This window comes from Lampetra planeri, chromosome 26, assembly GCF_965212315.1.
Source record: "Lampetra planeri chromosome 26, kcLamPlan1.2.h2, whole genome shotgun sequence".
NCBI lineage: Eukaryota > Metazoa > Chordata > Hyperoartia > Petromyzontiformes > Petromyzontidae > Lampetra > Lampetra planeri.
The window spans coordinates 3,671,388-3,699,081 of NC_136132.1; the positions used below are offsets into that span (position 1 = coordinate 3,671,388).

The 27,694-nt window shown below is 43.1% G+C and overlaps 1 protein-coding gene across 3 annotated transcripts; it reads right to left on the bottom strand.

Annotated features, from left to right (window-relative positions):
- On the bottom strand, positions 1 to 27,461 carry SPG7 (SPG7 matrix AAA peptidase subunit, paraplegin). 3 transcript variants are annotated; one of them, XM_078606488.1, is made up of 17 exons: positions 27,032 to 27,461; positions 20,963 to 21,065; positions 14,888 to 14,977; positions 14,285 to 14,523; positions 13,273 to 13,412; positions 12,560 to 12,662; positions 10,802 to 10,927; positions 10,495 to 10,657; positions 9,471 to 9,644; positions 8,009 to 8,133; positions 6,612 to 6,714; positions 5,780 to 5,890; positions 4,223 to 4,338; positions 3,817 to 3,973; positions 2,754 to 2,917; positions 1,311 to 1,388; positions 1 to 585 (listed from the first exon to the last, which is right to left on the bottom strand). In XM_078606488.1, the coding sequence occupies exons 1-17, from the start codon at positions 27,176 to 27,178 to the stop codon at positions 352 to 354; spliced, it is 2,373 nt and encodes a 790-aa protein (XP_078462614.1). In that variant the 5' UTR covers positions 27,179 to 27,461; the 3' UTR covers positions 1 to 351. The 3 variants fall into 3 exon arrangements, with proteins under 3 accessions (XP_078462614.1, XP_078462615.1, XP_078462616.1); XM_078606489.1 differs by lacking the exon at positions 27,032 to 27,461 and adding an exon at positions 25,136 to 25,275; XM_078606490.1 differs by lacking the exon at positions 20,963 to 21,065 and having other exon boundaries at positions 27,032 to 27,125.
- Positions 27,462 to 27,694: the final 233 nt, after the last annotated feature.

Below are 27,694 nucleotides of genomic sequence, written 5' to 3' on the forward strand. Positions count from 1 at the left end.
TAGGTCTTAAATCGTTTATTTAAATACAGCAGTTTTTAAATAATGACAGAGGTCTGAAAAACAGCCTTTCAAAAGTACAAATTCAATAAGCGCTCATTTTATATTTACATTGACACATAACCAAAACAGTTAATTTTTTTTATTTTGCAATCTGTAAAATTTACTTTTCCCGCCATGCAAATTATAACTGTAGCAGCTGCACATTTGTATGCGAGTCTGTGTGACGTCCGTGTAGGGCCACTTTACTGAAGGCCATGGGGGCACTGTACATTCACAAAGGCCCAAGAGAACTGGATTGTTCTGTGCGAGTGCACGACAGAGTATCACTGCTGCACACGGCCAGAGCGGTTCTCAAAGCGGCTGCATCTCGGGCTCCTCCTCCTCTCCCTCCGGCCGGGGCCGCGGCCGCCGCTTCTTGCGAGCGGCGTCATCCGGAGAGTCCTCCCCGGTGTCCTGCCGGTCCCTCTCCGCCTCGACCCAGCTTTGGGGTGGGATGAGGCGCTTGGGACCGTGCGCAGGAGGGCCCAGCAGCTTCACGATGTCGTCATAGCTCACCACCTCGTGCTCCAGGAGTGCCTCCGCCAACTGATGACAGAAGCGTAGGCAAAAAACACACACAAATCTTACATTAATAATGTCATTTGTCAGTCACAACACTTCAGTATGTTTTTTTGTTTGTTCTGGTCTTGAGCAAGGACTCATTCTGACTGGAAGTAGGGGCCTACGGTATTGATGATAAAGCTCGGCAAAAGGTAGTTTTCAGCCCTGATATTTCTTGCTTATGCCACTGCTGACCCAAGGGCCTCGACGAGAGGAAGCTCGAAAGAACGTCTCTAGAGGGTATTTGGCCTACTCTTCCACGCTGGCCAGATGTATTGGAAGAGGTAGGAGCACTGTACAAAATAATGACCCGACAGAAGGTGGTATTATACCACCTTTAGTGCAACAGTGATTGGGTGGTAGTTTGGGGAAATTCCTTGTGAAGTTATAGGTCACTATGTTATGCAATGTAGATTTCATTAATTGGGTATAGCCAATGGGGTCAAGCGACCTACTAAAGGAGGATGAAGCCTTAAGGAGGCTTCACCTCAACCTCATGCAATGCAGTTTAAAGATTGTAATTTCGAAAAATAATAATGTAGCTTTGTTACCAGATATGAATAAAAAAAACACAAAATAACTGCATTTGTAAGTGGATGTGCATACACACACACACTGACATGAGCACAAGTGCATCATGAGCCGCACTACTTGTGACCAATACATTTTTACATTAGTGTGCTAATTGAGTCTGCACGCGCATGGGTTACCAAAATTAGTTTGTCACGGTTTTCAAGAAGCAGTTTTTCTGTTCGTCTGTATGCTTGTGCCACCGTCTTCCGTGCTTCCTGCAAGTGATAAGCCAGAACAAATGCCAACAAACAATACAATTTTAGAAAATTTACAATTTTCAGTTGCTCTGCAAATTCAAGAAATTGACAGAAAACTTTTCGGATGAACATCGTAAAAGATAGTTTACAAATTGGGAAACCAATGCTCTCTCATGCAAACGTACACATGCATATCCCTACACACACTAATGATCAAACATTACATGACTCATGCCCAGAATATAAAATAAGCTGTGGTTCATATCATGTAGAAATACCAGCAAAATAGATGTCTGAAGCAAATTCCAGCATATCTTAACGTGCATTACTAAAATTGCACAGGCATCCTCTATACATGCGCACATTCCCAAACTCACACACGCATCTTGATGTAAGAGTAGGAGCGCTGGACATGTTCTTACGTGAGCAGAGTTAGCTCCATATTTGGTGAAGCTTCATTGCATTTAAATACACTTAAACTGGGAAACCCAAATCGGACCAAAGTTGTGCATACTATTTTTCCATGGGTACTCAGAAGCAGGTTTTAAATCTCAGCAGTTTGTCAAGTCAAATTTTGATTTTACATGTTCCCAGACCACAAGACACCAAAAATAATTAAGATATGTCAACAAACAGAACTATAACTGGCATAGAAAAACCAGCAAATTCCCCAGTGGAGCAAGGTCACATGATTGGTGGTGCTGAACATCAACTGAACAAATTGAGTAGATGGATCACGAGTAGATGGAGCCATGACATATATGCAACAGCCACCTACATGAAAATGAGTGGCCAGTACAGCCAGTAGGTCTCTGACATTTCTGCAGCGTTTGAATGCCGTCTCCTTCTGTGTGTTTTCTCCTGGAACTTCGAGTTTCCCTCCCTCCAATAAACATGTTCACCAAGCAATGCAATCATTCCAAGTGAGACCTCCACTGCAAAACACATTCCTGCGGAGCGAGCTGGTAGGAACGTTGGGTTGCTCGGTCAATGGCCAGGGTCAACGGCGGCGTGGTGTATTCAGCAAATATGCCCGACTGTGAGGGCGGGCACAAGCCGGCGTGAGTAGGTTAAACGTAAAGTTTTATAAGGGCACCACGGGGTGACCAGCCCTTCCCCACCCAGCCCTACCCCTCTCCCACCCCCCACCCAGCCCCACCCCTCCCACCCGCCCCTCCCCACCCAGCCCCTCCCCACCCAGCCCCTCCCCACCCAGCCCCTCCCCACCCAGCTCCTCCCCATCCAGCCTCTCCCTGCATGACGGACGGACACAATAATCCCCTGTGGGCTGGTGTAACCAGGAGGTTCCTACCAGTAGTAACCCTGAGATTCACCGAGCTACACCAGTGCAACTGTATTACTATTATTATTATACAAACTCACATGGTCCATGACCTCTTGCAGGGCTCGGCTGTAGGGGCGACGCCCAGGGACTCCTTCCTCGTCGGCCGACGGAAAGGACACGTGACCGACCACTTCGTTCATGCCGAATGAGCGGATCATGTTGTACGCCAACCGAGTCACCTTGCGGAGGTCATCTTCCGCACCTGCCACATGACACATAAGGCAAGCACGCATCACGTCACAAGTCATCATTTGGGGGTGCGCGTATGTGTATTGAACTGTGCTCATAAGTCTGTACTAAAGGTGTTATGGTTAATTGCGGCAAGACCAAAAATCTGCGCTTCAAACCAAACGACCCTCATTCAATTTGAAGTTGAGCACATTGCTAACCGAGAACTGGCCGACAGACTGCGCCAGGTAGAATTTGTTTCATTAGGTACATCAACTCAGACAGGACATTATCCTGCAGTCATTTACAATAACGACCACACAATTAGTAGTTTAGCAATTGGGAGGTGTGTAACAATCTTATATTCATACAAGGGTTACGAGTGGTATAATTATGGTAACTTAAAGTGATACTGTGAATAGGGATAAAAATATTTTTGTTAAAGGTTCATTTCTAATTAGTAAAAAAAAAATGTAGAGCACTCATTTCCTGTCATATGATGGGTCATGGATCACAATCCGACATCGGGACAATATAATTCCCAAGGAGCGGAAACGTGGTAAATTGTCACATGGCTTCGCAGTTAAATATTTTTACAATCCAATTAACTTAAGTAATCAACAACGAATGTTCCAAAGAAACTTATTATAAATCAATTACACCTCTAAATATAACAAGTTTAGAGAACTTCAAATACCTTCGGCGGGCCTTACATTAACACACACACTTGTGCCATAATTGAACGTGTGCACTGAAATTAGCAACAGCGTTGCGAGTTAAAAAAAAAATCTCTCCTCCAGCACAGTGACACATCACCTGCGGCCTGTTCCGAAGGAGGTAGCCTATGGCCTATATGAAAGTAAGTATACGGCCTGCAGTCCCCGTGAATGTTTCCCACCCCCGCTTTAGGAGTTACAGAAATTGTGCAGGTACCGTTTGTGACCTTGTTGAAAGTGATGGCCTCGGCGACACGTCCACCCAGTGCCATGCACATACGTTCAAAGAGCTCTTCTGTAGAGTGCAGGTACTGGTCTCGGGGCAGGATTTGTGCAAACCCCAGCGCCGCATTGGTGCGCGGTGCAATCGATACCTACCAAAGACATCGGCAATGTTCTTAGAAGTGCTTAAAAGCAAGGCCGAGGAGGTCAGCGCTGAAACTTTATCGACACCGATGGGGAAAAAGAAACGCCATGGGAAGCATGCCCATGGGCGTTCCCAGAACTTGTATTTGTTGTACCATGTCTATGCTACGTAAAAATTAAATGATTAATGTGCTGCACAGGGCGTTTCCCATGGATGCAGAGAAGCATGTGGTGCAGGCCGCATCGGCTTCTCCTACCTTCAAGACGGCGTCTGTGTGTTGAAGGAGCCACCCCGTCACGGCATGACCAGACTCGTGAAAAGCCACAATCCGCCGCTCCTCCTTCGACAGAATCTTACTCTTTTTTGCAGTCCCTGTACAGGTGAAGGGGAGGTGCTGCTGTAAGATAGAGGCAAGCTATGCAGTTTGGTAAAACCCCTTTTGGTGTATTTTCTGCTTCAGATATCAATACTGTCCAAAATATCGATTTTCTTTTAGCATGCGAGAGTCAATTTTTATATGCAGGCTTTCATGACCAATTTTATGATTCAAGTTTCTTTTGGATTAGGTCGTGTACTTTTTTTGAGTAAAGCCTCCTCCACCTGACACAGCCAATTAATAAAAGTGCCACGTGACTCAAACGTGCCAAACTTATTATCGCTTCAGCAGGACCGCCGGTGGTGTTGTCTCGGGAGTAATCTTACAATATTTTAGATGGGAATGACGTTTTGCTGGAGATTACATCCAGCATCATCAGGTTCGTAACATGAGCTTGAATCGTAATTTCAAATGTTGTGAGATTACTCTCCAACACCACCGGTGTTCTGAAGCAGTAATACATTTGGCACATTTGATTCACGTGACAATTTGTTTTTAAATCGGCTGTTGGGCAGAGGAGGGTTTATGACACATTCATTATGACATAACCCAAAAGAAACCAATTATGAATCAGGTGAGAGTGTGTTGGGACATTATCTTTTACAATGAAGATATGCAAACTACACTGTACTGTGAATCATCTTTAAAGTGAAACACTTATTTGCATTTTTTTAATATATATAAAATGTATCCTTTATGGTCATTTGTGAGAAGTATTTTCATCGAGAGATTTTGAAGGTGAAATCGTACACACCAACTTGACAAATGAGAGCTGTCAAAAGCCAAGAAGCAAACTAATTTAGATATCCTCAACCGCAGCAAAATTTACGTGTCATAAAACAGACTTTATCATGTGGTGGCTAAAAACCAACCGAGTTCAGCACGAGTCAGCGAATTCCAACAGCAGTATGCAAAGTAATGCACCAAGTCAGCTCGTTGTCTTTTGTGAAATTAGTTTGTCGACCCAAGGGCTCAGGGCTTCAGGACAACACGCAATAACGACCACAGGCAATCACCATCATCACCACGGTCCATGGGCAGATAAGCCCGGAGGTGTCCACTGCATATTTCGTCATTTGTTTCCACTTTCTTGCGTCTTGTGCCAATACGCTCAAGCAGTGCCACATCCTTCTGGCACCGATCTCTTATGTCGTCGTCAAGAGCCATTCTCCGTTAGGTCTTCCTCCTCTCTTTTCGGGTTCCTTCCATTTATCCAAATTTGCCTGTTGCTGTCCATCCTACATGTGTCCAAATTGTGCCAAGTTTTCTTCTCATCACTGCCTGCATCAAGTCCTCTTCTTCTAGGCGCAACCTTTTTCTTACTTCTACATTGGTCACTCCGACCAAAGGCAATAGAAGACGTTCAAATAAAAGAACCCAAACGTAACACGTGCACGTGCCATGGACACTTGTGCTCCTACCAGCGTGCGAACCCACCAGCGATCACCCTCTCCACGGCGTACTCAAAGTCGTCCACCCCCACGGATTTGCTGTTCTCTCGTGCCGCGTGCAGCGCCGCTTCATTGCAGACGTTGGCGATGTCAGCTCCTGCAGGGGAAACCGTCGCATCAAAGGCTCATTTACCAACAGGCCGTATGCTGTTACGCCACGCAGGCATGGCGCACGAAGAAAACAACAGTAGGGACCAATCATAACTCCGACCCCCCAATTAACAGAATGAGCAGAGACCCGGCGTTACACACACCGCACATGGCGGTTGACTTGCGTGACAAAAATGCTCAATATGAATGGGGGAAAAAAATGCTGTATGTTTTCCATTTGGAGTTAAATTGACAGATGCCGCTTTATCTACATTTATTGACTTTGGTCCAAGTTGAAAACTCATTTCTAGAGAACTGATTTTTGCGTTTAGTTTGTTGTCCTTCCCCCGTACCTCCGATTAGCACAGTTGGCTACGTACGATGCAAAATAAGTTCAACATACATTTCATAAGAGGCCAATTTGCATTCTCAGATTTGTACATCTAAAGTACAAAGCTAATTTTGCCGAGTAGCAGCCCGATTCAAAACGTGCTTATTATAGCACGTTTGAACGGTTCTTCTTACCAAAGGAATGTTTTTGAAAAACATTTTAAAGATAACCGAAATAGTTTGTGTTACTATGAAATGTATTGTTTTTAAGGTCGCAGAAAAATACCACCGCTTCCGATTAATTTCACACTGCAGTATGTGAATGTGTGTCCTTGGAAAGCTATATGGGCACAAAAAGCCACAAAACTGGAATGTGTGCGATGAAAACTCCGTCTCACCACTGAAACCTGGCGACAGCTCTGCTAGCCGCTGTGAGTAGTGAGTCTCCAGCTGGGCCAGTTTCAAGCTCTTCAGGTGTTGCTCAAATATCTCCTTTCTCTCCTGCGATGCAAACAAACACAACGTACAATGTGATTCCAGCTCATTTGTAACCGTAACCCACCGATGGATCAGAACATTACAGGGAAATTGTGATGTACAATAGTGCGGGAAAAGAAAAGAGTTCTTCATAAATAGCCAACGTATTTAGCAGTGGCCACTCGTTTATTTATTCACTTGTTAGGTGTCACAAACATAACAAAATAAATAGCAATTGTCCAAATGTATGGACACTTGTCAAATGTGGACTTCTGTAACAGATGTGGTATAAGGCTGTACAACAAATATTAAGTTCTATCCATAAGAGGTTTTTGGGTTAGATCACGTAAATATAATGTGTCATTAAAACCGCCACCACTCGATACAGCCAAATTGTAAGGTTTGTCACAAAAACAAAACATGCCAATTTATTACTAGTTACGATAAATTATTGTATTTCTTGTTAGTGTAGCTTGGGACACCAAATTCATTTAAAGGAAATGTTAAATATACATACGACCCAATTAATGGTTGAGAAATAATTGCTTCTGTGGAATTTTGCCAGATGGGTGTTAACATAAAGAGTTAAACAAAAATAACACTTCCCGGATGTCACTTTTTGACAACACATAACACCTGGCACATCCACCATAACGGCACATTCAATTACATTGTAAACCCACGGGAAAATGGAATGCCTGCGCAGATTATGGTCAACAGATGTCTAGCATCATTCATGAAGGCCACCGCCACAATGCAGAGGTTACGGGGACACACACACAGCGATTACAGATTATGTCCAACAGCTGTCCTGCTTCATCAAGATTGCCACTGCATGCACATACAACTGGAAATGGGTGTGACAAATACGGCACTTTGGCCATCAAAAGTAATACAGCCAGCAATGGGACGGAAATTTAACCCTCAACATCTCCCAATTGAAACGTAAAACACTCAATTCACCAAGACGTCCTCGCATTCTTATTTACAGGTTTACAAAGAAGTGAGCATGCTTCTATTATTATGAGATAAAACCGTTATTCTAAATTGGTGACCGAGCATAGGCTCAAAAAGGTGAAAACGCCGAGCAGCCAGCAACAAACAGCAATACTACAGCTGTTGTAAATTACAGTTACTATATTTCAGTTGGGAGAAGTAATAAGCGTTTGGGGAAAAAAAAGAAAAGATGGGAGCGAATTCCAAAGTTGAGCAGTCCGAGGGGGATGGAGCAGAACGAGAAATGCTTTGAACCGAATGAAGTAACGAGCTCGTTTATGTGAAATACGTTACACGAATGGCCGCATAGCCAAGGCAGCACCTGCAGTGTGGGCAGGTCGATGTAGATGTGCCTGTCGAAGCGGCCGGGACGCATGAGCGCACCATCCAGGATGTCGGCACGATTTGTAGAGGCCAGCACGATAACGTGGTCCTTGGGACCCATTCCTGAGGGCAGGATTGATCAGAACCTTGATTTAGACTGGAGGAATCCGATGAGCTATGAAGCTATTTCTCACACACGTCCTGTATGGGCGCGGGTCAGAAAGTTACGACAGTAAACAATACAAGTAACTACAGCACTGAAAAAAAGAGAAAATGGTAAGCAAGTAACTAAATATAAGTAATGTATACATTCATTATTTATATAAGTCCAAATTTATCAAGCTTGGGCAAGGCAGCAAAAACAACAAAACAGTCCCAGAGCACACCAAGATAACACTGCAACGGTCCCTCAATAAAATGGGACATTAACATTTAACTAGCGATAAAATCTTGACTTAAAGCTTTCGTGACTGCAGGAATTCATATTCTTGGGTCTTTCGGTAAAGTCACATAGATAGGTTAAAAGAAAATAATAAAAAATAACAGAAAACCACTGTTATTTTTTATTATTATCTTGGGTGGGTGACCACGATACTTAAAAGAAAATAATAAAAAATAACAAAAAACTACTGTTATTTTTTATTATTTTCTTTGAACCTATCTACGTAAGAACAAGAACTCGCGATACACAAGGAAAGTTCCAAACCACATTAGCCACCATTAACCAAATCCCTCACTTAATACAGCCCTGAGTGAACCCACTGCTGGAAGAAGAACCCCCTACGCCATGGTCTGTCATGGTTGTTTTCCCGTAGATCACCACATTGGTCAACTGTGGGTAGAGTGAAGGGTGGAGTCCAGGACCAATTCAGATATCACTCGTCACGAACATAAACCGGGACCGGCAATGATACTTGTGTTGCCGAGATCATCACCCTACTTACATGACGCTTATTATTTTTACATGGCCACTTTAACAGGCAGTCGTGGTGTAACAACAATGTTAGATGCCTGTACGCAAGAGAGTACAACACACCACCAACAAGAAGAAAAAGTCGACTACTGATAAAACTTCATGCCGGTGACCAAATCAACCTGAAGACATCAATGTCTCAGTTCTTGTAAGATACACAGGATTTAATCTGATCAGTGCTTGGGCGGGTGACCACGATACATAAAAACAAAGCTTTGTAGTCTTTCAGCCTCTTTGTGGGCATTCGTGGGCAGTGCAACAAAATCCATTGTTGCACTGTACTACTTTATGCTCCCAATCTATGCTCGCCACCTTCACCGACTGACACTGACCAGCATGGTGAAGTATGGTCTCAACAACTCTCATGCCTGACATTATGGGGAGGCCCTTATCCAGCAGTGGATTGACAAAGGGCTGTATATGAATGACACTTAAATGGCACACAAAGTGCAAAGCATAATATGCGCAACGCTCGACCATCACGCACCATCCATCTCGACGAGCAGCTGGTTGAGCGTTTGCTCCTCCTCCGTGTTGGCAAAGCCGCCCGTGTTTCTGGAGCGCTTCTTGCCCACAGCATCGATCTCGTCGATGTAGACAATGCAGGGTGCCCGGGCACGTGCCTCCTTGAACAGGGAGCGCACACGAGCCGCCCCAAGCCCTGCCCACACACACGTCCGTCGCACAGGTTTACTTGCGTCACGCAAAGCGACAGAGATTCGTCATAACAGGGCTCTGTCTGCTACATTGTTTAGAGACACAAGCCAAATCCAAATTGCTCTTAAATTTTGGTTTAAAGCTTTCGTGACTGCAGGGATTAATATTCTTGGTTCTTTCGGTAAAGCCACGTAGAAGGGAAATAATAAAAATATAAAACAATACAATTCAAGACGTTTCGACTGCAACACAAGCAATCATCACCCGGTGTGAAATCCACAGCAAGAAAATGTTCTTGCTGTGAATTTTATTGCTGTGGATTTCACAGCAAGAAATTGTTCTTGCTGAGGATTTCACACCTGATGATGATTGCTTGGGTTGCAGTCGAAACGTCGTGATAATTTTATTGTTTTATATTTTTATTTTATTATTTCCCTTCTACGTGACTTTACCAAAGAACCAAGAATACAAATTGATCTTGTAGATATAAATCTAGGGTCCGAGTCTGACATTCAGTTTGAAGCTTTATTGATAAAACTAATCACTGTCAGATGCTCCAAAGTTCATGACATCATTGAAATTACATTGTATTACATCATAAGGGCCTGATATCAGTGACCCAAACATGAAAAAAAATTCTTATTTACAGATCTGTGTTGCACAGTCCAAGAGATGTATGTGGCACAGTCAAGAAGACAACACTAAAAAATATCTACTGGGAAATAGTTTTGGGCTGCATTTTCCTTTACGAGTCAGTCCATTTGCGCGCGCTTAACCCAACGATTTCAACTTTGTACTGCCAATTACATTTGGGTACAGACATGGGTCTCCCCCAAACCTCCCCCCCCCCTTACCTCCAATGACCTCGACAAACTCGGAGCCGGCCATGGCCAGGAAGGGCACTTGGGCCTCCGTGGCCACAGCCTTCCCAAGCAGTGTCTTCCCGCAGCCTGGGGGACCTAGGAGGAGTGCCCCCTTGGGCACCTTAGCCCCCAGCTGCAAGTAACGCTCCGGGGCCTGGGAGAAGGGCGAGGTGGGGGGGGTCCAGAGATCAGCAAGGACTTAATTGCAACATCAGGTGAAACCTAAATACTTTTCAAATATGATGCAAGGTTCATAATTAATCTTTCAATTGGGTGGGTGTACGATCAGCTGCTGTACCTTCAGATAATCCACAAACTCCATGACCTCCACCTTCGCCTCGTGCATACCGGCAACATCCTTGAAGTTCACGCCCTTCCCGGACTTCCCGTCCACCACGGTGAATCGTGCCATACGCAGCTGATTCTGGCAGATGTGCAAGATGTGGACACGTGCACATTTAGTACACCTCTAAGCGGTCCTATTTACGTCCGTCAGGCATTCTATTGTCAAAACTTTAAATGATATAAGTCCATTTAATATTACGCAAACATCAATATCATTCATAGTGCAATATCGCAGACAATGGACATATTAGATAAATAAAGAGTTGTGGCCAAATTGCAAACCTATTAGAATTCTTTGATGCCATTTAACTGCTTGGAGTAAGCATTATGCAACAAGAGGAAGCGACGGGTTACAACCCTGCCATAGTCAAGGCCACAGAGTCAACATGACGTGGTTTCCGATGCAGGACGCCCAGAAAACAACCCTACACCATCGCCAAGCAGATGTAGTCATTGTCCCGCTCGTGGGAATATAAATCCCAAGTCAACAAGTACTCCGATTATTTTTGGTTGGTGAATGTGCATCTAATAAGTTGTGGTGGTATTTCCAAGCACAAGCAAGTGTGGCAGGAAGCCAACCGCAGCTCTCAAGAGAGATTGAGGCCATTGATATTCTCCATCGAAGCAGCGGTGTTTATACCGGTAAGGAATTGTAGCAGCCTCTGTCTGAACCTTATTTTGTTACCCACATGGAATTTCAATATAAAACTGTGTTACCCGTGCTAAATTAGTATACCTGCAATGAGTTTTAATTGTGTAAAAATGTATCAGATGCCAAGATAACCTCTTTGTGGTTGTATTATGAGCATGTAAAAACGTAGTGTTTATGACTAAATCACTTTACATGCAGGGAGCTCGTCAGATCTCGAAAGATAATTATGGCTCAGCACTGATAATGCTTGGATGAGCGACTGCCACGCTTAATATTTGCCGTCGGCTCCGGGACTGTTGTGGTCAGTAGGGGGCAGTGCAGCCTAATCCATTGGCAATGCTCCCCACATTCACCAACCCACAGGGAGGAACATTGTGAAGTACAGCAGCATACTGACAAAACAATCCCTACAACCCACGTCTAGCAGCGGTGAGATGACAAAACGACTGTACATGTACAAAAAATGTTTAATGCGCTGTCATTGTATATTGAAAACTGCATATTGCTGAATCGATTTTTAAAATAATGGTGAAGTTATTAAATCGTAGATGACCTGATGATTAAATACAACTGCAGATAAAACAGTGCTTTGCTTTGAGAAGTGACTAAACATTCTAGAGACTTCTGAAACATTTGTACAAGGAGCATAAACCATCACTCAAACTCTGGACATCCTCGTAGCGGCTTTTGGCGAACCATCGAACAAAGACGGTCACTGCATCACGTGCTTTCAGATGCAGTTCTGCAGCCATCTGGAATGCTCTTCCATCTGATCTTAGGAAGCCAGTGGAGCTATGCACTTTTATATCTCGATTGAAAACTAATTTCTTTAGAACTTTCCCTTCCTCCGCCCCTCCGATTAGCACGGTTGGCTATGTATGGTGCGAACGAATTTCTACATACATACATAAAGCACAAACACGTTTGATGTGCTTACAGTTGTGGATGGATTAAGTGAGAACTCAGGATATTCCCAGCGACGACTGGAAAATAAAATAAACAGAGAGCAGCTGGGGGCAGGAAGGTGAGTTGTAGTAAAAATATTGATAAACAACTTACAAAAGCGCCAAATGTTCCTTCCTTCGCAGCACTCATACCCTGGCGAAACAGCATCCAGAACAGGAAGATCCCGGCCATTGAGATTGCCAGCATCTGCACGATCCTATGAAAACAGTACAAATATAAATATTAATTTATAATACGTTTTTTTTTGGGGTTTACTCGCGTAAGTATAAATATTCATAATCATAGAAGTACCTTGTGTTTTTCGCCAGTCCCACCTATTTAATATTTCACAAACCAACACCAAATGTGTGTTAAATTGCAAACAATGACAAATTCAAAGATCACAAACTTAAGCTATTTTATGCAATATCATCCACTAAAGCTGTAGCAATACTAGCTTGAACAACTATAAATGATAGCAGTTTGTTGATTTACTACTGAATGAAGGCCTCTCATACAGTGCTGTTCTAGGGGTTGTTAAACCATACTCCACCATGCTGGTCAGTGCGGGTGGGTGAAGGGGTGGAGGCCAAAGACCGGTTCAGATATAACTCACAACTGAAATTATCCGTGACCAGAGATAATACTCATCTTACCGGGTATATAGTGCAGTGTGCTCACCGAACATGATTTCAAAGTTCCTAAATTTACCTAAAGCTTATATGTAGGTCAAGTGGGAGAACCATCAATCTATATTCTCCATTTGTTGAAACAGGCACGAGGTTTTGTACTTTTTATTTGCAAGCCCTCCCGTTTTATACACTCACCGCTGGAGCATGGACGTGCGACGGTAAATGACGGGGATTCGATCCTTCGGGTCAATGCCCAGCTCATTCTCAATAGTCCTCAGCTTTTCCTCAAACTTGTCAATGTTTGGGACCCGCATCGAATACACCCTCGCCACCCTCTGTTGAAAAATGGGGTCAGAAAGGCATGCGAATGATGATCGTATCGACTATTGACATTAAAAGTTTAGAACTGTGTAGCGATGACAATTAACCGCTACACCCTACCAAAAGTGCAGTTTATACCAAATAAAACTCCAAGCTGTTTTGCACTGGGAGATTTAACACACACGCAACAGGCGCGGTAGAACATTGGTCAAGGGCGTACTGATGTTCTATTGCACCAAAGGCAATAATACTGCATTAAAATCCATATTTATTGTGAGAAGTGACAATTCAACCAAATGCAGAAAGACTGACAAATACTGTACTCAAAATCACACTTAAAAAGATGAATATCTGTTACTGTGCAGGTAACATAGCAGGATTTTAAGAAAGCAGCTATAAAACATATGTTTAGCCTTTGAATACAGGTTCATGCAAATTATGCTGGACTTTCCTTGGTTGTATAGGGTAGGAAAGTTCAGAATTAAACGTGCCAAAAAATATTGTTGGACGTTGCAATAGGTTAGAAAACTGTGCAGGATGGAGGACAGTTTACGACAACAGCAATCTACTGAGCTACGTAGCTCTTTTTCAGAAGTGACTTGGCCACAAATGATAGGTCAACGAAGTGGCTCATCATGTGGAAATGTATAGCAGCCAAATACTCAAAATGCACGTTGATTCTAAATGTGGACAGAAAGAAACGGGAAGACCCGGAGTAAAATCAACATGACCACGGGGAGAACATGCAAACTCAAAACATACAGGCTTCAGTGGTCGAGATCGAACCCACCGCCTCCTGCATACCAGTCGAGTTGGTTAACACCTCGCCCACTAATGTAGGAAGAATACGTTCAGGGGTGCACGGAGAAGCGCCGCAAAAGCAGACCTGCTGACCGGAGATGACGGCGCCGGGGTGAACGGTGACGTACACCACCTCGCTCTCAGGCGTGACCTGCACGCTCGCCACCTCCCCCTTGGCGAGCATCTCGTTGGCAAAATCGTTCCACGACACGCTGGATTGGGTGTCGGTCAGCATGTTGACCAAGAGCAGCACAATGCCCGTGACCACAAGTGTGCGCAGTCGAGCCATGTTGTTGTGACGCTCCTCCTCCTGCTGCTTCTTTTCTGTACCCACACACAATCATGATTATAAGCCACGGTCAATCCACTGCACACATGCATGCAAACTGTAGGGGGTGCCATGGAGCAGATTGCATTATTCTTGAATTTCAAAGGACGAATATTTATATTTAAATCCGAGTAACGCACTCAACATATAACTACGTGTGATCACAACTGCATGTTGTGATCTCTAGCACATAAATGATAACTGTACAGTATACGTGCAGTACCCATTTGCAAAAACCGTCCTGCGGCACCAGAACGTACTTTGTTGATTACAAAGTAGTAATCAAACAAAGTGCTCTTTCCAAATTGCAATGATGTAAGCTGTGTGGCGAGACGGTGTGCCAATCGGAGACGTCCATACCTTCCTCATCCTCCCCCGATGTCTGCTTCTCGTCATCGTTCTTCTGGCCCCGTGGACGCGGTGGTGTACTGAAGTAGCGCAAGCTGCTGACTGCAGCCCAGGACAAAGGACAAAAAGAGCGTTATATAACACAGAAAGTGTAAATATGCTTTCAAACTCGTGGGTGATTAGTCATTTTGATGCCATTAATTGTACATGACTATTCCCTTTGGCTCTATTTTTAGATGTAGTACATCCTCGGAATCCCCTAAAAGACTAATCAAACATTGAAATATGCAGTCGTGATATATTACTTTAGTTACTGCAGGAATTAGTATTCTTTGGTTCTTTCGGTAAAGTAATGTAGATAGAAAAAAAATAATTAGGTGAATAAAAATAAAGAAATAAAACAATTTAAAAACACTAATGTAGACTGTAGTCTGGTTCTTAATCTAGTGAGTGTCCCGCCTATCTATAATGTAGACTGTAGCCTGGTTCTTAACCTCGGTGAGTGTATTGGCAGTCTATAAGGTACATTGTAGCCTGGTTTTTAAGATCCGATTTATCTTTGGATTGGGTAAAACAGCTGCCAAAAAAATACATCTTCTTTCATTAGCTACCCCTATCCCAAGCTGGCAGCTATTCCCCGATGTGGTTGTGTGTGCCTTATAACCTTAATTTGGGCTTCACATAATTAAGTTTCCATAATAGTCATATACCAATTGCAGTATGGAAAGTTTTTAAACATACAATGGCTATTCACTGCAAAGGCTCGGGGAAAGAGCAAACCACGGTTGATAGATGTAAAAAACTATATTACACTTGAATCTAATATTGTAAAACCAAGCATAACAGGAGGTAAATAATTTTTTGAGAAATGCACCGCAAATGCTAGCTCTTATTAAAAAAAAACAGAGGATTCCTATAAAGCATGCCCTAGAAATGTATTTTTTTCTTTTAGTTTTCTCTCCATTGTGCAAGAGCCAGCCAAAAATGTTGGGCTAGTGTATTTAAGCACTGGGCATGCAAATTTTAAACTAACATGACCTACTGGGGCCAGTAGAACCAATCAATTTCACTGCAGTGCTTTGACAAATTTATCCCTGGAGAAAACAGCGTTAATACTTTGACAAATTGTTCCCATTATTATAATTGAACACTTACCATGGTGTTAACAAATTAAATAATTTAAAAAAGTGTCGACTATAATTCACGATTCCAAAATAAACACGGATGACATACAGATATATCACTTTAAACACCAAACCTATTTAAAATAGAAAAAATCCTTCTAAGGAATTACAAAACGTAATTCTGTACTTACACAAAATACTGCTAAACATTAGATAATATACATTGGAGGTTATTGTAAATTTCAACCTAAAACAGAGGATTAACGTTTCATAAAAATATTATAGCCCCAAAGACAATAAATGGCTAGATCTTCAAACTTTTGAAGAGTGCAATGGCCAAAGTGCAACTAATGAGGTCATTCAGTAGGGGTGGAGAAAAACAAAAATGCCTCATTTCCATAACCAATTGGAACGAGGCCTGTGGACAGCCCTGGTATACCCACTTTTCCCACAAGCAGTGGGAAACACCCGGGGGGCTCCCTGGAGGCACTGGTCTGGCCTGGCGATCTCTTGTTCCCACGACGACCAGGTCTAACCGAACCAATCATAATCGGTATCCAATACCAGATGCCCAACCTCCCTTTAAGGGCAACTAAACCATACTCAAACCCAAGCCTGGAAGCATTCATGATCACGGGTTCAATGTAGATATGAGACATGTGCCACTCCGTTCAATTGTCTGGCGATGTGCGTGTTAAACTAAACAAATAGACTGCATTTTCGTTTAAAACAGCTTAACCCAGTTTATGTGTTAGTCTGGTCAAGAAAAACCAAATAATGAAATAAAAAAAAAGCTTTCTTTTTGCTCGTCACACTGGTCACAATATTAGGCAGGGGGTAAAGGTCAAGAAACTATGTTAAATAAATATATTTGTTAAAATTGCAAGCAAGGAATCGGTTAGGTTTGACTTTATGTTTTATTGCATTTCTCCACGATGGAAACCAGGCGGTATTGCAAAGGATGTGTCATCATGGCACGTGCCGCGTCTGTGTTGCGCACAAGATTTAGAAACTGGTCCCTAAGGAGGGCCCTTGTGAAAATAACGTAATGTGCTTGCTGTATTGAACTCTCCAGCCGGATTCAAGTCAATTAAGGCCAGTTCAGCCAGTGGAGGCCTGCCATGGAGAACCCATGTGATATGGGTTTCTCTGGCCAAAACCAGTTCTAACAGGATGCCCAGTGGTGAGAAAACTAAGCCAACAAAATTCATTTTTACACAAGAATACTTTGACAAAGCTAACCTGCACAAACTAAAAGATCATAATAAAAGCAAATTAAATGTCGCTGTACAAAAAAGGTGTATACACACACACCATAATTGATGTACAGTACAAATGCAGTCTGTTCAAGTACAGCATGGAAGAATATTAAATGGAATGAAAAGCTGCGTAAATGCAGTTAAAAATGTATAGGCAAAAAAAAGTGTACTACACTACTCAACTATCTACGCAATACTTTACCTAATAACCTAAAAAGATTACAACAAAATGACACTGTAGTCAAGTTATTTTGGTTTGGGAGGGAACAAAAAATATTGCAGTTAAGCTCGGGTTAAAGTCTTTCCTTCCACACCCAGTTTGGTGGTATAGGGCATTGTGCAATTGCTGCAACAACAGCCGATTGCGCAATCCTTGGCTATGGTTACATCACAGGGCTTTCTTCGGGCGACCTTGCACTGTTCCGACAATGCTAAACTTACACCGCGCGCGTGCATACAGTGGCCATCGGATCCGTCTCAACACGAGCATGCCATCACGCCATTAAAAATGCATGGCAACCTTGCCCACCCACCTGTTAGATGTCAGGCATTCAGAACTGACCATCTGGCAGACATCATCATCATTAAGTGCAGTAGGAGTAAGCATTCATTTAGAAACGCGTGGGGCAGTGAAAATGGGCTCGTATGTCAACGAAAATTATGGTATTTTTGGCAAGGTAGGTTCATGCATATTTGTATGAGTGGCCAAATAATTACATTTTGTTTGAGAAAATATTGACAAGCGATTGTCAACTACAATACGTCGATTCAACAATGGGCACACTATACTGACAAGTCTCTGAAAAGACCTGCTACTTGTCAGGAAGGCTTTCGTAACCGGTTGTAATCTGACGTTAAAAATAACTTGTTTAAATGCCTCGTGTTGCGGACGCATTTAGAATCTCCATTGACGCGATTATCCGATAGCATCCAAATTATAAAAAAATATTCCTTAATCTTAGTTATATTTTCAGAAATAACAGCTCAATTACGGTACACAACTACGGGGTTTCGACCACGGTTTAATGGAGTAATTTGGAAAAATCTTTCAAATATCCGGGTTAAAGTTGGCAAAATGATCCTGCCGCCAAATTGAGTATGGATTTATGCTGAACTTCTTTCGCACTGTATGTAGCCAACCATGCTAATCGGAGGTGCAGGGGAAGGACAAACTAACCACAAAAAAATAAGTTCTAAATAAATGAGTTTCCAATCTAGATTTAAAAGTGTATAGCTCCAGTGGCTTCCTAATATCAGAAGAGCGTTCCAGACAGCCACACAAACGCATCTAAAAAAGCGCACAATTCTGTGACCGTCTGTGTTCGATAGCAAGCCAAAAAGCCACTGCGAGGATGACTAGAGTTCGCATGATGGTTCATTCTCCTCGGGTATGGACGCACAGCGCTTTTTGCACTGCACTGCCGAGGTACCAGTCCTTGGGGTCTCTCTCTCAACAGGATGGCAAGCAGGCTACATTCCTATACCTCTCCCTCAGATACATGACCGCAGCATTGTGCAAAGCATTCCGCTACACAGCAGCCATGCAAGGGCTGCAGTGCTGTGTGCCTACGCATCACGCAACTCAGCGGTGTGCAACGCTGCATTGGCGTGCTGTGTGCATACATAGCACGCCATCCAGCGCTGTGTGGAACGCTGCATTGGCGTGCCGTGTCGCAGAACGATTTGCACGTTTCTGCATGTAAATATCCGTGGGATGGCTATGGGAAAGGGAGCTTTGCTCAACACGATGTTCAGAGACCCGGTAGGACTGGGCTGGTGCCCGAGGGGAGAGCAGCTGATGACTGCGACCCTGTCAGTGTGAGCAAGTCAGAACGCCTCCAGACAAGGGTCCCCCCAATGCCCTTGCCTGTTGGCCGCGCCCCATTTGGTGACGTTTTTGGTCACGTGATACTGGGAGGGGGGTTCTTCTAATTGTCTGTAGTCAATACAGCGGATAAACAAAGTTAGTTAGTTCGGTAAATACCCCCCCCCCCAAACCAACTAATCCCCAATCGGGACCCCGGAAATTTGGATACTTCCCCCCCCCCTCCTACCGTTTACCCCAGATAAACGATATCTGTATATACAGTACTTTAACATACACATAGTAATACTTGTTAGAACTTAAACAGCTGCGCATAACCTTCATTTTAACATTTCCTTCTAAAATATCGCATTTGATGTGTTCTATGCGTTCTCCTAGCTGTTGTCATCAAGTCAAATTATGGGGAAAAAATATATTGGAATGGCTCTGCACTGGCACCCGACTGCATGATGGTTCCTGAACTCCGATAAAAAAGGCACGCACATTTTGATGTGGTTCACATCACATTTTGATGTGGTTCACATCAAAATGATAGCGAATTCCTCTAATCCTCACCGAAAGGACAATGGAAACATTTTAACAACAATTACACAATACAGTATTACCAGCATCCTAACAATGTATTTTACTGCCGTTTTTATTTCTTACAAAAATATGCAATGTGGTGGACAAATGAGGTCTTTTTCCAGAACAAACAGGGAGTTCAACATATCAGTGAAAACAGAGGGACTTTGACCCCCACTGTGTTGCCGAGCATACATGTTCACTCATGCTTGTTCTGCCCATCGGCAATTTATGACACCGAAGGAGGGTGTGTAGTGCGATCGAAGTGAAAACTCAAGCGGGGAATGAGTGTGGAGTGCGTGGTGATGTTTGAGCATATTTAAAAGGAATATCTGGGTGCTTCAGCCAGCAAGAGGCCCTCTTATGTAAAGACATAATCAGCATGGTACAGTATTTATAAATGACTGCATTCAGCCACTTTTTCCTGTTATTTTGAAAGTTTAATTGCAATACAACAGCAACAAAAATCCGACAAAACATCAGCACATTTTATTTAATAATGGACTACTGCTATACAAGTTAATTTTAATCCAACTACATCATCCGTGGAATAACAAGTAACCAGATGTGTCATCTGTATTCAGGATTATACCTCATTCCTTTGACTGCAGTGCCGTTGACTGTTCACACCGAATAAGCATGGCATACTGGCATAGTTTTAAAGGACTAGAACTTCACTTCGACACATTTACTAAAACTACTTTAAATTGTCCAAAACATTACATATCCTACACATTAGATATTGTTCCTGTTGGACGACGCGGTGTGAAATTTAAAAGCGAGCAGGCGTGAACATACTGCACTTGAAAACAAATCAAACTCTCTTTTTTTATCCAAGTCAACTTATTATTAAGTAGACATTTTTATTCAGCCCTTTGTCAAACTGCTGGATGGAAGGCATTATTATCACTCCAAGGCAATTGTCGGGGTTATTTTATCAGACTTCACTATGACGGACATTTCGAGTTGGTGAAGGGTAAGCCCACGGACTGGTTCAGACATCAACCTCACCACTGATATTGGTTACGGTCTAGAATCAAACTCGGTCACGGAGTTCACAGTATAGCGAGTGCATGAACTATTGCACCACTGCTCCCTCCCAAGTCCAGTATATTTAAGTACACAAATATTAGGCCAGGGTCAGGGCCGATGAGTGCGTGCTTTTTCGCAGATCCAATAAATGTATTAATAATTGAAAACACACGGGAAAAATACATCTGTGGATGTGGTGGGAGCATCTGGGGCCAGCTTGACAACCAGTGTGTGGAATCAACGGTGCAGTACAGGGCTGCGGACACACAATCTAAACCCTTACCTAAACTCCGCCATAGCAGAGTGGTGTCTCTGGCGGAAAGCTGTGTCAGACTCAGTCGTTGCAATCCTGCGTATTGACCTTTTAAATGTAAGCTGAGGAGTGCCTGCACAACAGACCATGTGATTAGTACTGTACTCTTTGCTGCAAAGGCAGCGAGCGCACGCACACACAGCATGAGTCACTGCATGACGCATTCAAAATGTACCACTGTCAGACACATTTCAAAGACTAGTGGTTGGGGGTACACAAGCACATTGGCATCCAATGAATGATATTTCAGGACTATTCATACACTGTATTATTGCAAATTGTTACTTTTATAATATAAACTGAATATCTGCTAAACAATTTTAAAAGGCGGTTGAACAATATCAGACACATACAACACTGTACAAAGAAGCAAGCCGTGTGAAAAAAACATGCAATTTCATGGAGGGCTTTTCAGAGGCAATAATACAACACACTTCCATATGGAGGAAGGGGCTAATCTCAGGAATAAAAAGAAACCAGAAGCGTACTTCCAACACCCTTACGCAACTTAGTCATTTGCTGCAGGCTATTTTAACTTGAGAGCAGTTTTGCAATTACTTTTTATGCGAAGTTAATTGCACTACGTCACCAGCACACAATGGTTCCTTATCTATACGAAGACTGGAGATACAAACATAATGGGTACAATCACTTGTCATGCAAGTTCCAAGACGCATACACCGTTACCACCACCTACAAATGTTGCTCCAAAGGCCAATGGTCCAATTTAACAAGGTCAATAGTCACAGCCCTACATCGTTGAAACGGCAATCTGTGTCTTGTCGACTGATCAAGCCAAAGTGACCCTCGGTAAAGTCACGTAGATAGGTTCAAAGAAAATACCAGGGGTCACTAAAAATAATTCCAAAATCATGAGCAAACACAAACAAGATCCAGGTTCAATTTAACACAGTACATAAAATTCGTGATCTAATCCCATCTGTGAAGGAGGTGATCCCTGACATGCAATACCCCGGCGTCCACAAACGAAGCTGTGTCTGCGGCAGTGGTTACATTGGGGAAACTAAGCGACATGTCTCGGACCGTGTTCGTGAACATAAGGGAGATCTGAAACACAGTAGGACCAATACCTCGGCCGTGGCTGATCATTGTTTTAATGCGGTGGGCTCACACGAAATGTATTTCTCTAAGAAGAAGGTACTTTGCAAGCCCACTGGCTAGCAACAAAGATTCGTTCATGAAGCCATCCATATATATAGACACAGACACAATTTCAATCGAGAAGATGGGTACAAACTGAGCAATCATTGGAAGGACGTTATCAACCAGTTTAAGTCATAACTGACTATGATGTTCACATCCTACCACCTTCCGATGTTAGTTGTGCTTAACGCCCATTTCAAACTTGCGCTTTCACAGAGTTCACACCAACACAGCCACTTCGCGCGCCGACCCCTCGGTTGCGGCTCTGAGATCTCCCATTAACGTGCTAATCTCTCATGAACATGCTAATTTTCACCTGGCAGCCCTTTGATTGGTAGAAAACCAACTACCGTCAGGTTGGCTGCCTACCACTTGCATTATCATTGGCTGCTGACATTTGAGCTATGCCCATTTCAAACCCTTATAGTTTGCCTTTGGAAGCTAACCCCCCTTTCCTGAAGACGACCGCTTGTATTGCGATGGAAACGTCGTAGTTTTTGTTTTTTGTTATTTTCTTTGGACCAATCTACGTGACTTTACCAAAAGACCCAAAGAACATTAATTGCTGCAGTCACGGAAGCTTTAAATCATGACCCTCAGGATGTTGCCTGGTTCACAGCAAATACCCTGTGACATGATTAACAAGTGGGCAATTGTGCAGTTATCATGACCCAAACCTCAATATTAAAAAAGCTAAACTGCAATTTAAAAACTCCTGTTAACCCTCCATCTCTTGAAATAGCAGTGTTTTGTCTCGGTGGGCTTGTCGCCTGCTAAGAACTAGGCTTTAAAAAAAATCTATTCCCTGAAATGTTGATATGCCATATTCTGTAATTACATGACCAATACATCAATACTGTTACCCGACTGCATATCGAAAATAGCCCACACATTAACAACACACTGTATGGTCGTGCAAAATGCTAGTAATTAATAATGCACATACTAAAGACCTTCCCTCCTCCAATGTGTCGGGCGAAACGGCTCTCCAGAGCCCACTCATAAATCTCGGAGCAAAAGGCTGCTTCGTAGATATTGCTCCACCCCCTTCGAAAAAGCTATGCAAACTTCGATCATATCGTTTGACCGTCGTTCAGACTTTACTTTGCACCCTGCCCTAGAACTATCTCCATTCTCAAAACAGCATAGGTTCATATTCTTAGGTTTTTTCAGTAGTCACGTAGGTGAATCCTTGCAGTCACGAAAGCTTCAAATCTAGAAGCATGGGTTCACTTATGAATGTTAAATAAACTCTTTTGAATAAGTCTATATTGTAACTGGTGGCCTCTGAACAATATACGACCAAATACCTCACAATGATCAGATTTGAATTTGTCAATTCATGGTGACTTTGCTTGGCTTTGCTTGGGTGGCACACGCCCAAGCGAGGATTTTGAAATGTGTTTATGAAGCAGTACGTCAAATGTTATCACCTAATATGGATGGAATTTTTTTCGGGTATATTCTCACGCAAGGAAAAAACTCAAAATGAAATTTGTCAAGTCGGCCTGTTCATTGAAACGTGTTTATAAACAGCATCTTATACACCCATCGTTTCAAATCCGGGTCAGATGCAAACTCAGGACTATCAATAAAAATAAAAGCATCAAATACAAATGTAGCATCATCAACCATGATCTATCCAGTGTAGGATGAGAGCCTTCCTAAGCTGTCAAATCTCTCAGCCTCACGATGCAACAACCCATACGACCCCCGCACAAGAGCAGATTTTTTGTTCCATATCTAAAGTGGAAGTCGACTTCGGTGGCTGCCACATTACCATTAGTCTTAGCCAGTAGCCAGCATCCCTTCTACTGACATGTCCTGCACAGGGCCTTTCTTCCAGTCAATATGATGGACTTAACCTGTGTATGTTTTCTTATTTTATCCATGTGCTACTCTGCTTTGATGTCATTACACGCATGCAACTCTATACCGTCTTTGGACACTTCAGCGTAATGTTCCATATTAATTGTTAATGTGGATGTTTCTCATCCATATGTCATAGCAGGATTAAAAACATTCTTCATTAGGCACATTTGCAGGTTGTTCTTGTCTGCCTTCATATCATTATATTTATCCGGGACAACCTTCAAAAACAACCCTAGGTATACGTACTCTCGCGTGTTCTTAAATTTATATAGTTATGTTGAACTTATATTGTACAGCATGTAGCCAGCCATACTAAATGTGTCCCTCCAACGGATATTCAATATCGAAACAATGTTTAAAAAGGGTACCCCATGACAGAATACAAGTGCACATTTCCTTTAACAAACATCTAATGGCTTTTTTGGATGCGGTCAACATGAAATGAGGAAATCACATACACATGACATATTCTAGTAATCACAGTTCTCCTCAAGCATACTAGAGGACCTTTATTTTGTAGAATTGTTGAATAAATCACAGTGCACCGGCACAGTTGGGCTGTTAGGGAGAAGTTTCTAAAAATAGGTATTTGACCAAGATGAATGTAAAAAGGAAAATGAATCCAAAGACGTTATTTATCCTACTCTATAACGAAGCGTCAGTTTCATAAAAAATGTGCACCATATGACATTAAAGTTGAATGGCCTAACAAGTAATACCATCAAGCCTTCAGGAAAAGAGACAGTTTTTTTTTTCCAGCAGCATACTTACACGGGGAAATTCTCGACTGGTTTTGACTTTAACAACAACAATACCAATGCCCTTTATATTTTTTAAGAGCAAATCCGAGTCTCAAATTGTATTTTTAATTTGAAACCTGCATTGGGATGTTTGGCCAATTCCTTTAGGGTACTGTACTCATCTGCAGTGTTTCAGCCTCATGGGCATAGCAGTTGTCTAACAACTGGTGAGTTGCCTGGTGTTGGAAAAAATTGCCCTTCATGAACACGACGAGAGTCATTATGCACAGTATAGCAACACTACACAAAACGTAAATATACAGCCACAACAGCTGAGAAATTAAGCAATGTCCGTGAGTACATTCACCCAGGAGGTGGAGAGTGAAATCAGCTCGTGTGTGGGAGATGAGTGGATTCGTTGCATTGCAGGATCCTATGAGATTCCTATACCCTGGGGTGGCCTTCATCCAGAATCAGAATCTTTATTTATCCTGGAGGAATCCGATGAGCTATGAAGCTCTTCTTCGCAGATGTCCAGTAAGGACAGGTCAGCAAGTTACACATCCAGCAGTGGAATGACCATGGCTAATAAATGGGGATCAGTGGTGGTGCTAGGAATAAAACAAAAGGTTAGTGTCTCAATCAGCTTCCAAGGCCCCAGATTCATGAAAAAAATTGCACCAAAGATCAGCTTTTTTTAGTCAGATCCTAATTATCATAAAAAACTAATCAGAATAGCGTAATATCTCACCTCTATCATGTCTCTTTTAATTTACTAAATGTGTGTTGAATACAGCTCTAATTTCACATGTATCATCTGCAATGTATAGCTCTTCTCTTTTCTCACTAGATCTCAACCACTTGTCTCCATCTCTTGCCATCTCACTCAAAATGTATGCCGAGTAACAGGGCAGGCACCAAATGGGTAAGCACCGCAACTGACGAGGAAAACCATGAAATATATATATTGGGCCGTCACGCACAAGCAAATAATAACAAAACACTCGTCAATAGCACTGCCCTATTTCAAAGAAATGTCCTGCTCAAATTAGCAACGAGGCAACAATGCTTATCTCCAGTTCACAGCCTTGGTGGTGGAAATTTCACATTCCTATGACGGGCGAACAGGGGCAAGTCCATCCATAAGACTTCCGTAGGGGACAAATCTAGAATTGTCCCGTAATTCTCCGTTATGAAGCGCCATCGAATGAATGTTGGAGTTTTTCGATGCTCCACGATGTAAATTTCGAAACATGCATTAAGATTTAGATTGTTTTAGTGCTATGAATATCCAAATGATGGGCCACTTGTTGAGCCATCATTTGTGACCAGGTCGCTTCAGAAAAATAAGTGAATACCTCAGTGGGCTTTGCCTGGTAGGGTGGCTTTTGTTTTATTGGTGTGTTTGGGTGATTTGTTTACCTTTCTTATACTTTTCACTACGAAAGTGTTTTTGGATGTTCGCCTTTTGGAGTTCTCTGGTCTGACTAGTGAGATTAGGCCATAAACAAGGCCAACCCGTTTCAAAGACAATGAATTTGCTAACAGAGGATGTTTTGTTTGCATGTTCACCACAATAACGTGTGGTTTGGACAGACTTGATTACTCGTAAAAGGTGTCTATTTGGTGTTTGAACATCTTAACACCAGTTGTATTGCCAGGTAGGGTAAAGCCTATACTTATTTTTCATGTTTTTGTACCGTTTGTTGTTGGAACGTTCTTCAACGCCCTACTGGGCAGCTGTGAAAAAGCGCTTTATAGCTCATCGGATTTCTCAATTTTAAATGAAAATTCTGATTGTGAAAGGCAAAATTAACTTGAGTGCATTGGGGCAGAGGGTGCATCGCAGCCAATCACGGGAAAAAATATATACCCATCCTGACAAATTACTGCACGGCGAGGCATTTTGGCAATCTCACAAAACGCTTTTCAACCACTGCGCAATTCCGCAGCAACTCGCTCAATTCCCACGGATCTCCAGGCATAGCATCGCCTTTTACACCACAAGACGTGGACGTCGCGACGCGCAGTGCGTAATCCCACCACAAATGCATCATAAACACAAAGCGCCTCAGATTAAGCACGGTGGCAAAATAAGTTCAACATACATACAGGACCTCCGATTAGCACGGTTGGCTACGTACGGTGCGAAAGAAGTTCAACATACACATACAGCACCTCCGATTAGTACAGTTAGCTACATACGGTGGCGAAGGAAGTTCAACATAAATGGTTGTTGTTGTGGTTGTTGTTGTTTGTTTACCTGCACTGGCCCACTATTCGCCCCGGGCGAGCACGTGTCACGCGCGCCATGCGGGGCTTGGGCGGGGCGAGCGTCGTGACGTAACTTCCGGCAGTGCGCGTGCGTCACGAGGCGGAGGCGCGCGCACAGGAGGCGCGCGGCGGCCATGTTTCACGGGCGGCTTCGTCGTCGTTGTCGTCGCAAACCGCCGCCTCAGATTTCTAACAAATATCCCGCCGCCACGGCTATTTTTCTTATATTCCGGATTTAGTCACGACAATGCAGATCGCACGAATGGCAAACTCGGCTCGCGACAATGATGATGACGATTTTTTTTTTCTCCAGAAATAAATTTACGTCGGCGAAAAGCGAGCGTACGGGGAAAAAAAAAGGATTGTTAATGACGCGATCGAGAACGAAAAAAAATTAAACGTACGTTGAATACGGTTGCATTTCAAACTGCGTCGTTTTAAAACGGCATTGCCCCGAGGTAGACGTTCGCTTTATGTCAAAAACCGCCGTCACTTGGTTTTAGGGGCTCACCCGCGCTGCGCTCCGTGCCGCAGCCGCCACCGCCGCGCGCGAGCGATGCCTTTCTCTGTCGCCTCGCGCTCCGTTAAACCTCTCCCCCACCCCTCGCCGCCTCCCTCGCTCCCTCCCCCACCTCCATCCAGAGCCCACAGC